The sequence below is a fragment of the Medicago sativa genome, chromosome 4 (assembly GCF_051527215.1).
Source record: "Medicago sativa cultivar Bolivia chromosome 4, Bolivia_mono, whole genome shotgun sequence".
NCBI classification, from domain to species: Eukaryota; Viridiplantae; Streptophyta; class Magnoliopsida; order Fabales; family Fabaceae; genus Medicago; species Medicago sativa.
This window is the reverse complement of record NC_140752.1, coordinates 16,785,861-16,798,249: the sequence shown is the minus strand read 5'-3', so window position 1 is coordinate 16,798,249 and position 12,389 is coordinate 16,785,861. Positions and strand designations below refer to the sequence as shown.

General features: G+C 39.6%; 1 protein-coding gene and 1 long non-coding RNA gene across 2 annotated transcripts; both read left to right on the top strand.

The window, feature by feature from the left end:
• Positions 1-8,536: 8,536 nt before the first annotated feature.
• LOC146926792 (uncharacterized) lies at positions 8,537-10,456 on the top strand. The gene is made up of 2 exons (XR_015008142.1): positions 8,537-8,776; positions 10,082-10,456. It is a non-coding gene; the product is annotated as an uncharacterized LOC146926792 (long non-coding RNA).
• A 53-nt stretch (positions 10,457-10,509) lies between these two features.
• Positions 10,510-11,982, top strand: LOC146926791 (uncharacterized). The gene has a single exon (XM_085706970.1). The coding sequence runs from the start codon at positions 10,510-10,512 to the stop codon at positions 11,980-11,982; it is 1,473 nt and encodes a 490-aa protein (XP_085563096.1).
• The last annotated feature ends 407 nt before the right edge of the window (positions 11,983-12,389 follow it).

Here is a 12,389-nt window from a genome sequence, read left to right as displayed (position 1 = left end):
ATTTTTCTGAGAATATGAAAAATTAATAAAAATGAAAAATGGGTCTAAACGATGGAATTTTGGATTTTGAGGGGCGGAGTCCCGTAAGAAGTCCCTTCTACGGGAGTCATGGTCCTTGAATTTTTTCTGATTTTCTGGGGATGTTTCGGAGCAATCCGATCAAGTAGCCCGAAAACCCGATTTTTGTTAAATAAAATATTGGTTTTTAAAAATAGAAAAAATAATAAAAATATTGAGAATGAATGTGGAAGTGACATGTGGCATAAAAACCTTACTTTATATATATACTATTGATTGATTCATTTTGTTAGGTCTGCAGCAATTTAACCTAATATTTTCCCGATCATTTGCTGTATTAGGTTAGCAGTAATTTAACCTAACAAATTCCAACTAAAAAAAATGGCACCAATTTCATTCCTATCCTCTTGCCTTTTCTTTTTTTTTGACAATATTTTGTACACTTATGTCTTTTTATTTTCCCGCTCATTTGCTGTATTAGGTTAGCAGTAATTTAACCTAACAAATTCCATCTAAAAAAATGCATGGCACCAATTTCATTCCTATCCTCTTGCCTTTATTTTTTTGACAATATTTTGTACACTTATGCCTTTTTTTTTTTTTTTACAATATTTTGTACAATGATTTAATACTAAAAAAATGCATCGCTATCATGTTGCGTTTTTTTTTTGACAATATTTTGTACACTTATGCCTTTTTTTCCTTTTTTTTGACAATATTTTGCAACTTTTTTTTTTACAATATTTTGTACACTTATTTAGTACTAAAAAAAATGCATCGAACCAATTTCATTCCTATCCGGTTGCCTTTATTTCTTTGACAATATTTTGTACACTTATTTAATACGTTTACAAATGGAATACCCTGATTTCCATGCAAACTCGGCTACCCTAATTTTCATGTAAACTTGGCTATATCCTTATCCTTATCCTTATTTATTAATTTTATTAGATCTGCAGCAACTTAACCTAATAATTTCTCTCTAAAGTGCTGCATTAGGTTAGCAGCAATTTAACCTAACAAATTCCATCTAAAATGCAGCCCCTAATTTCCATGCAAACTCGGCTACCCTAATTTTCATGCAAACTTTGCTATATAGAGCAAAACCTAAACCGTGTTTCTCTAAAAAAAAAAAAAACCCTAACCGTGGTAAATTACACAGACAGCAGAAGAATCATATATTTTGATATTTTGAGTTTTGCAAATGGAAGGACGTGACCTTACAACCTTCCTCTCATACCACTGCTTTACTGGTATTCTAATTTAACATGCATTTTATCGATATGCACATTTTTTTTGAGAAATGGAATATCCTTTTTGCGTTTTTTGTTTTTAGTTTGAGATGTTTGCACCAATTTTGGCAGTCTTCCTTTTACAGCAAAGTAACAATGCCCATTGGAATGAAGGTAGTCAATGGATTCTATATTATGTATCTTTTTTGTTAATCGTATTCTACTGTTGTTCTTTTTTTGTTGAAAAATTTAATCGCATTCTAATTGATAACTAAATAAAACTAATTCCCTTAAATGCTAACTCTTGGAGCAGAAAGGATGAGCGGGAAAGAAACAATAAGTGCAATGAAGTAGTAATTTATGTTAATTTTTCTTTTAGATTTTTCGATTCTATTTTATTTTTTAACCATGTATTTGCTTTTTGTTTTGCTAATTTTTTTCTTTGTGAACCGTCATAATATTCCTAAAGGCTTACACTACAAGAAACTTGCCATTTAGCAACGGCAGACACCGTTGGTAAATGTAATACCCCGTCTATTTAGGTTGCGAGTAATATCAGTTAAAGAAAGAAAGTGCGCGTTTGAGCTTAGGGGCGTAATTGGAATTTGAGCTTGAGGGGTATTTAAGGGCAAAAGGTCCCAAAATATTCATTTTCATTGGAACTTTCTCTCTCTAGGTTTTCAACAATATTTCTCTCTTCCTTCTCTCTACAATTTCGGTCCCAAACTTCTCTCAAAATCACCCACTCTTTGTGATAATTCCTTGAGGCAAGCATCATGGAAAGGGATAAGAAGTTCTTGATGGAAAACACCTAAAGATTGTAGAAGCAAGCTCTCTCTTTTGATTCTTGTCTACCTAGGGTTTGGTTTAAGCTTAGAAACACTTGAATCTTATTTCTTTTGGGCAAGGTGAGTTCTTAGTTAGAAAAACCTTCCTTTGGTTTGAGCTTTCTTGGTGTGTAAGCTTTGATTGTGCTAGATGTGTTTATGAACTTCAAAGCTAATTCTTGATGAATATTTGTTAAGTTTACCATGAAATATGTTATTTATTGCTTTAGTATGTTGCTGGATGTTTTGGTGCATTGCAGGAAGCATTAGGATGCGTTTTGGGTCAAAAATTGCAATTTTGGTACCACAGGCCCGAAGAACTACGCTATTAGCGAAATTCTACGCTAATAGCATAGCTCCCCAGAAAAGCCACGCCCCAGGGGCGCTATTAGCGCAGCCCTCTGGAGTGGCCAACTTAATTTTGGCCTTTTGGCCCTCCCTCGGGTCGGTGGTGCGTTCCGAAGTATTTCTTTCATCGTTTTACAATCTTATAACCCCAAAACGACATCTAGGCAATGCATCTAACACGTAACAATTCTCGAATTAAAAATCATGGCAATCATAACATAATCATTAGGGATTTCTAGTGAGCGAATCACTTGAATGTGAAAGGGAAAGTAATAGTTTATCAAGGGAAGAAACATAGAGACTCGACATAGTTGGTCGAGAATAGAATAGCATCATTTAGACGATGAATGATAGATTGTGATACGATTAGATATCTTTTCACTAAGAATGTTTTAACAACATATATGTGCCGTGTCTCTTGTGATCACACTAGGTTGGTTTCAAGAGGTTTCCATTAGGTGAAACGGGAATAGCCGTAAGGGACCCACACGTCACTAGGGAGTTCCGGTGGTTTACCTTAGATAGGTTTCCATCGAGCAGATAGGGTTTGCGCTCGGGTTTACTCCACCCCGGGGCTTTCCATAAAATGAATCCAGATATTGCTATTGTTCAACGCTAACTCTTATTTCAATTATTGTTGACTATGAGATGACGTCAGATACGTTAAGCTTCAGACTAGAATAGTTAAAGATAGTTTTGTTGATGACGATTCTAGGTTTTCCCCTAATCGTACGACTTAGTAATGTGACATATGTAAAGACCTCGATGCTTAGAGAGTATCTTGGTAAAGCGGTCTTAGATTTACCCCTTAACCGCGATGTCATATTTAGAGATATTGAGACTATAACAAGTAAGTTGAACCTACGACGGGTCTAGCATGCACTACTGTCTAGGAAAGCAACCCACACACGTATAATCAACCGTCAGGTTGTAAAGTAGACACGTGGTAACCATAGACTTTCCCCGAGGTTATCACTAGCTAGGGTTAGATAGAACTCACTGAGGCATTATGTCTCATCCCTCTCCTTATTTGTTCAGGTTCTCAGGTTTCTCGCAGTAAAGGTAAAAAAAAGGTGCAGGAATAGCATGCTTGCAAGGACTTCATCTTGGTGTTAAAGTAGTTGATGCTTATGTATAATTATTAGCACATGTAGTATTGTGGATGTATAATTAGATTTGTACGACAAACTTCTATGAAGAATGATGTATTATAAGACTTTGGTTGTTGAAGTTGTGTTTTGATGACAAAGTTATATTGTAAAAATTAATGTATCCAATATCAGTTTTAACGCACTTTTGATTATTCTAGACACTATCAAAGTGGGCGTTACAAATTGGTATCAGAGCAGGTCGTTCCAGATCGTGCCTTGGGTCATTAATATTACAATCCAAGAAGTCGTTCTTTCGAGTTTAGGATATTGTCCTCATTGTTATATTTGGTTGAAATTGATCACTTTGACTTAAATATGGCAGTTAGAGCGGAAATGTCCGGAGCGCGAAGAGGACGAGGCCGGCCAAGGAATAATCAGAATGATGAGGAGAATGAGAATACTAGTGCTCAGATGTGGGCACAGTTGATGCAGCAGAATCAGCAGATGATGCAAATGATGCAACAGCAGATCCAGCAGAATGCTCAATCCCATCAGCAGTGGGTTGCAGCTATGCAACAAGGTCCGGGAGTGCATCAACAGCATCCTCCACCTCCAGTTGTGGGGAACCTAGCTTTCCGAAAGTACAATCAGAACCATCCTCCAGAGTTCGATGGTAGTGGTGAACCACCAGAGGCTAAGAGGTGGATTAAGCACATGGAAAAGATTTTCCTTATGGCCAACTGTACCGAGGAAGATAAGGTGATCTTTGCAACTAATCAATTCCGAGGTGCAGCCCAGGATTGGTGGGAAACTGCTCGGCGTAGGATGGAGGCTAATGGGCTAGAGTTGAATTGGGAGAATTTTAAGCAAGTTATGAAAGAGAAGTACCTTCCTTTGACATTCAAGGTCAGAAAAGAACAAGAATTTCTTCACTTGAAACAGGGTAACATGTCCGTGACGGATTTTACCAAGAAGTTCGAGGAGTTATCTCATTACTCAACTCACAATGAGTATGCTGGTAATGAAATGTGGAAGGTTAATCATTATAAGCATGCTTTGAGGGGCGAGTTGTATGCGGTGGTCAGTCAACAGAGGTTGACAAACTTTGATGAGATGGTACATAATAGCTTGGAAGCTGAAAGAGGTTTTGACAAAGCTGTTAAAGAAGGTACCACTGCTTTCGATAGAAGAAGAGGTAGCTTTGTTGATAAACATCATGAGAAGTTGAAGCCAAAGGGGTCTCCTCAGAGGGGTAAACAGCCGGGTTCTTTCAGATCCTATCCAACTTGTAAGAAATGTGGAAAAGCTCATACGGGGGAATGTAAGCTGGGTGACAACTCTTGTTATGCTTGTGGCCAGACGGGACATTACATGGCAAATTGTCCAAATAGAGGAGACAAAGGCAAGGGAGCAAGCATTACAATGACTAGAGGAAGGGTGTACTCACTAGATGGGAAGAAGGCTCAGGAGAATGAAGACTTGATCGGCGGTATGTGTTTTCTTGGTCAGAATCCCATTAGAGTTTTGTTTGATTGTGGTGCCTCACGTTCCTTTATTTCTTTTCAATGTGTGGAAACTCTTCAATTGTCCGTTTCATTACTAAAGCCCCCTATGATGGTGACTACGGCCACTGATGGAGGAGTCGTAGCTAATTATGTATGTGAGAATTGTCCTATCACCGTGTCTAGCAAGACTTATTATATAGATTTAGTATGTCTTCCGATGAAACAACTTGATGTGATTTTGGGAATGGATTGGCTGTCAGCGAATCATGTGTATATAGGATGCGCAGAAAAGAGTATCTATATGCCAACTAGTGATACAGTGGAAGGAGTAGCCTTGTCAGAATTGATTAAGCACACATATCAGATGGCTCGGTTTATCTGTGCTCAAGATAAGAGATTTTATGTGATGCTCACTGTGACTCCAGAAACAGATTTAAGTCCTAGCGACATTCCAATTGTCAGTGAGTATTTGGATGTTTTTCCGGCAGATATCACAAGTTTACCTCCCGAAAGAGAAATTGAGTTTTCAATTGATTTGATTCCAGGAGCAGAGCCAGTATCAGTAGCGCCTTATAGAATGTCCCCCCTAGAACTCAAAGAATTGAAAGCCCAGTTAGAGGAGCTTATTCAGAAGCATTTCATCAGGCCTAGTGTGTCTCCTTGGGGTGCACCTGTATTGTTAGTCAAGAAGAAGAATGGCAGCATGAGGTTGTGTATTGATTATCGCCAGCTGAATAAGGTGACCATAAAGAATAAGTATCCTTTACCAAGGATTGATGACTTGTTAGATCAACTCAAGGGAGCGTCAGTGTTCTCGAAAATTGATCTCAGATCGGGATACCATCAGATTCGTATCAAGTCTTCAGATGTGTCCAAGACGGCTTTCAGAACACGATACGGGCACTATGAATTTTTGGTCATGCCATTCGGTGTAACTAATGCCCCAGCAGTTTTCATGGACTATATGAATCGGATTTTTCAGCCATATCTAGATCAGTTTGTCATTATTTTCATTGATGACATTTTGGTTTATTCCAAGAACCCGCAGGAACATGCCCAACATTTGAGAATAGTGTTGGACATTCTTAGGGAGAAGCAATTGTATGCAAAGTTCAGTAAATGTGAGTTTTGGCTAACGGAAGTCAGATTTCTGGGTCATGTTATTTCTCAGGGAGGTGTAGCAGTGGATCAGTCGAAGGTAGAGGCCATTCAGAATTGGACTAGACCAAAGAATGTGTCAGAAGTTCGAAGCTTTTTGGGACTAGCTGGTTATTATCGCCGTTTCATTATGAAGTTTTCCCAGATTGCTTTACCCTTAACCCGACTCACAAGGAAAGATGTACCTTTTGAGTGGGATGAAGAATGTGAGAAGAGTTTCAAGACTCTGAAGAAGAAGTTAACACAAGCACCAGTCTTGACTCTTCCAGACCCGGAGAAGAGATATGTGGTGTTTTGTGATGCATCGTCTAAAGGACTTGGAGGAGTACTCATGCAAGAAAACAATGTGATAGCTTATGCATCTAGGCAGCTCAAGACTCATGAAGAAAACTATCCCACCCATGATCTAGAATTGGCAGCCATAGTGTTTGTTTTGAAGAGTTGGAGGCATCATTTGTATGGAGCACAATTTGAGTTGTTTAGTGATCACAAGAGCTTGAAGTACTTGTTTGATCAGAGGGATCTGAATATGAGGCAGAGGCGTTGGATGGAATACCTAAAGGACTTCGATTTCGAATTGAAATATCATCCAGGAAAAGCCAATGTTGTAGCGGATGCATTGAGTCGTAAAGCCTTGATCCAAGCTGAAGTAAAAATGCATGTTTGTAAGTTGCACGAGGAGATTCGAGACCTTAACCTTGAAGCCACAGAGGATGTTGATGGTATTTGGTTACACAGATTAGAAATCACTTGTGACTTGCGGTCAAGAATTGTACAAGCACAGAAGACAGATGGTGACTTACGAAGGAGGATTGGTCATCCAGAATTTTCTATAGCTTCGGATGGGGCAATTTTATTCGAAGGAAGAATTTGTGTACCGAATGACGCAGAACTCAAAAGGATGATTTTAGAAGAAGCACACAAGAGTAGTTTCTCGATTCATCCTGGTGCTACCAAGATGTATCGCGATCTAAGGAGAGATTATTGGTGGCCTGGAATGAAATCAGATATTGCTGACTTTGTAGCTAGATGCCTGGTGTGCCAACAAGTTAAGATTGAACATCAAAGACCAGCGGGGTTGCTACAACCGCTAGAGATTCCTCAGTGGAAATGGGAGCAGATATCTATGGATTTTGTGGGAGGCTTACCTCGTACTCAGAAGGGACATGATTCCATTTGGGTAATCATGGATAGATTAACCAAGTCGGCTCATTTCTTACCGGTTAAGTCTACCTACAAAACCTCTCAGTATGCAGAATTGTTCATTTCAGAAATAGTTAAGTTACACGGTGTTCCAGTGAGTATCGTGTCGGATAGAGATCCCATCTTCACCTCACACTTCTGGAAGGCTTTCCAAAGGGCTTTAGGGACTCGCTTGAAGCTGAGTACGTCTCATCATCCACAGACTGATGGACAAACAGAGAGAACCATCCAGACCTTAGAAGATATGTTACGTGCTTGCATATTGGAAGATGGTGGAAGTTGGAATCATCACTTACCTTTGATAGAGTTTTCCTACAACAATAGCTACCACTCTAGTATTGGGATGGCACCTTATGAAGCTTTGTATGGTAGGAAGTGTAGAACTCCTTTATGTTGGGCTGAGGTAGGAGATAAGAGTATTCTTGGACCAGAAATCATTCAAGAGACAACCTTGAAGATTAAATCGATTCAGGAAAAGATGAGGATAGCTCAAAGTCGTCAAAAGAGTTATGCGGACAATCGACGAAGGCCTTTAGAGTTCAATGAAGGTGATCATGTATTCCTGAAAGTTACTCCCAAATTAGGCTTGAGGGGTACTTTCAAGATTAAGAAATTGTGTCCTAGGTATGTAGGACCGTTTTTGATACTCAAGCGTATCGGACCAGTGGCTTATCAATTAGCTCTACCTCCAGCTATGTCAGGTATACATGATGTGTTTCACGTGTCCCAACTGAAGAAGTATGTACCGGATCCTTTCCAACCAGTTGAATTGGATTCTATAGAGTTGAAATCAGATTTGACATTTCAGCCGAAACCAGACATGATAGTAGACCGTGATGTCAAATCTCTCAGAAACAAAGAAATTCCTAGTGAAGGTAGTATGGAAAGGTTCACCAGATGGTGAAGCTACGTGGGAACTAGAATCAGAAATGTTGAAGCAGTATCCGCATTTGTTTTCAGGTAAATTCTAAATTTCGAGGACGAAATTTTTTTTAAGGGGGGTAGAGTGTAATACCCCATCTATTTAGGTTGCGAGTAATATCAGTTAACGAAAGAAAGTGCGCGTTTGAGCTTAGGGGCGTAATTGGAATTTGAGCTTGAGGGGTATTTAAGGGCAAAAGGTCCCAAAATATTCATTTTCATTGGAACTTTCTCTCTCTAGGTTTTCAACAATATTTCTCTCTTCCTTCTCTCTACAATTTCGGTCCCAAACTTCTCTCAAAATCACCCACTCTTTGTGATAATTCCTTGAGGCAAGCATCATGGAAAGGGATAAGAAGTTCTTGATGGAAAACACCTAAAGATTGTAGAAGCAAGCTCTCTCTTTTGATTCTTGTCTACCTAGGGTTTGGTTTAAGCTTAGAAACACTTGAATCTTATTTCTTTTGGGCAAGGTGAGTTCTTAGTTAGAAAAACCTTCCTTTGGTTTGAGCTTTCTTGGTGTGTAAGCTTTGATTGTGCTAGATGTGTTTATGAACTTCAAAGCTAATTCTTGATGAATATTTGTTAAGTTTACCATGAAATATGTTATTTATTGCTTTAGTATGTTGCTGGATGTTTTGGTGCATTGCAGGAAGCATTAGGATGCGTTTTGGGTCAAAAATTGCAATTTTGGTACCACAGGCCCGAAGAACTACGCTATTAGCGAAATTCTACGCTAATAGCGTAGATCCCCAGAAAAGCCACGCCCCAGGGGCGCTATTAGCGCAGCCCTCTGGAGTGGCCAACTTAATTTTGGCCTTTTGGCCCTCCCTCGGGTCGGTGGTGCGTTCCGAAGTATTTCTTTCATCGTTTTACAATCTTATAACCCCAAAACGACATCTAGGCAATGCATCTAACACGTAACAATTCTCGAATTAAAAATCATGGCAATCATAACATAATCATTAGGGATTTCTAGTGAGCAAATCACTTGAATGTAAAAGGGAAAGTAATAGTTTATCAAGGGAAGAAACATAGAGACTCGACATAGTTGGTCGAGAATAGAATAGCATCATTTAGACGATGAATGATAGATTGTGATACGATTAGATATCTTTTCACTAATAATGTTTTAACAACATATATGTGCCGTGTCTCTTGTGATCACACTAGGTTGGTTTCAAGAGGTTTCCATTAGGTGAAACGGGAATAGCCGTAAGGGACCCACACGTCACTAGGGAGTTCCGGTGGTTTACCTTAGATAGGTTTCCATCGAGCAGATAGGGTTTGCGCTCGGGTTTACTCCACCCCGGGGCTTTCCATAAAATGAATCCAGATATTGCTATTGTTCAACGCTAACTCTTATTTCAATTATTGTTGACTATGAGATGACGTCAGATACGTTAAGCTTCAGACTAGAATAGTTAAAGATAGTTTTGTTGATGACGATTCTAGGTTTTCCCCTAATCGTACGACTTAGTAATGTGACATATGTAAAGACCTCGATGCTTAGAGAGTATCTTGGTAAAGCGGTCTTAGATTTACCCCTTAACCGCGATGTCATATTTAGAGATATTGCGACTATAACAAGTAAGTTGAACCTACGACGGGTCTAGCATGCACTACCATCTAGTAAAGCAACCCACACACGTATAATCAACCGTCAGGTTGTAAAGTAGACACGTGGTAACCATAGACTTTCCCCGAGGTTATCACTAGCTAGGGTTAGATAGAACTCACTGAGGCATTATGTCTCATCCCTCTCCTTATTTGTTCAGGTTCTCAGGTTTCCCGCAGTAAAGGTAAAGAAAAGGTGCAGGAATAGCATGCTTGCAAGGACTTCATCTTGGTGTTAAAGTAGTTGATGCTTATGTATAATTATTAGCACATGTAGTATTGTGGATGTATAATTAGATTTGTACGACAAACTTCTATGAAGAATGATGTATTATAAGACTTTGGTTGTTGAAGTTGTGTTTTGATGACAAAGTTATATTGTAAAAATTAATGTATCCAATATCAGTTTTAACGCACTTTTGATTATTCTAGACACTATCAAAGTGGGCGTTACAAATTGGTATCAGAGCAGGTCGTTCCAGATCGTGCCTTGGGTCATTAATATTACAATCCAAGAAGTCGTTCTTTCGAGTTTAGGATATTGTCCTCATTGTTATATTTGGTTGAAATTGATCACTTTGACTTAAATATGGCAGTTAGAGCGGAAATGTCCGGAGCGCGAAGAGGACGAGGCCGGCCAAGGAATAATCAGAATGATGAGGAGAATGAGAATCCTAGTGCTCAGATGTGGGCACAGTTGATGCAGCAGAATCAGCAGATGATGCAAATGATGCAACAGCAGATCCAGCAGAATGCTCAATCCCATCAGCAGTGGGTTGCAGCTATGCAACAAGGTCCGGGAGTGCATCAACAGCATCCTCCACCTCCAGTTGTGGGGAACCTAGCTTTCCGAAAGTACAATCGGAACCATCCTCCAGAGTTCGATGGTAGTGGTGAACCACCAGAGGCTAAGAGGTGGATTAAGCACATGGAAAAGATTTTCCTTATGGCCAACTGTACCGAGGAAGATAAGGTGATCTTTGCAACTAATCAATTCCGAGGTGCAGCCCAGGATTGGTGGGAAACTGCTCGGCGTAGGATGGAGGCTAATGGGCTAGAGTTGAATTGGGAGAATTTTAAGCAAGTTATGAAAGAGAAGTACCTTCCTTTGACATTCAAGGTCAGAAAAGAACAAGAATTTCTTCACTTGAAACAGGGTAACATGTCCGTGACGGATTTTACCAAGAAGTTCGAGGAGTTATCTCATTACTCAACTCACAATGAGTATGCTGGTAATGAAATGTGGAAGGTTAATCATTATAAGCATGCTTTGAGGGGCGAGTTGTATGCGGTGGTCAGTCAACAGAGGTTGACAAACTTTGATGAGATGGTACATAATAGCTTGGAAGCTGAAAGAGGTTTTGACAAAGCTGTTAAAGAAGGTACCACTGCTTTCGATAGAAGAAGAGGTAGCTTTGTTGATAAACATCATGAGAAGTTGAAGCCAAAGGGGTCTCCTCAGAGGGGTAAACAGTCGGGTTCTTTCAGATCCTATCCAACTTGTAAGAAATGTGGAAAAGCTCATACGGGGGAATGTAAGCTGGGTGATAACTCTTGTTATGCTTGTGGCCAGACGGGACATTACATGGCAAATTGTCCAAATAGAGGAGACAAAGGCAAGGGAGCAAGCACTACAATGACTAGAGGAAGGGTGTACTCACTAGATGGGAAGAAGGCTCAGGAGAATGAAGACTTGATCGGCGGTATGTGTTTTCTTGGTCAGAATCCCATTAGAGTTTTGTTTGATTGTGGTGCCTCACGTTCCTTTATTTCTTTTCAATGTGTGGAAACTCTTCAATTGTCCATTTCATTACTAAAGCCCCCTATGATGGTGACTACGGCCACTGATGGAGGAGTCGTAGCTAATTATGTATGTGAGAATTGTCCTATCACCGTGTCTAGCAAGACTTATTATATAGATTTAGTATGTCTTCCGATGAAACAACTTGATGTGATTTTGGGAATGGATTGGCTGTCAGCGAATCATGTGTATATAGGATGCGCAGAAAAGAGTATCTATATGCCAACTAGTGATACAGTGGAAGGAGTAGCCTTGTCATAATTGATTAAGCACACATATCAGATGGCTCGGTTTATCTGTGCTCAAGATAAGAGATTTTATGTGATGCTCACTGTGACTCCAGAAACAGATTTAAGTCCTAGCGACATTCCAATTGTCAGTGAGTATTTGGATGTTTTTCCGGCAGATATCACAAGTTTACCTCCCGAAAGAGAAATTGAGTTTTCAATTGATTTGATTCCAGGAGCAGAGCCAGTATCAGTAGCGCCTTATAGAATGTCCCCCCTAGAACTCAAAGAATTGAAAGCCCAGTTAGAGGAGCTTATTCAGAAGCATTTCATCAGGCCTAGTGTGTCTCCTTGGGGTGCACCTGTATTGTTAGTCAAGAAGAAGAATGGCAGCATGAGGTTGTGTATTGATTATCGCCAGCTGAATAAGGTGACCATAAA

Excerpts from the sequence above, each read along its gene's own strand:
- LOC146926791 (XM_085706970.1), top strand. The coding sequence starts at position 10,510 with ATGGCAGTTAGAGCGGAAATGTCCGGAGCGCGAAGAGGACGAGGCCGG.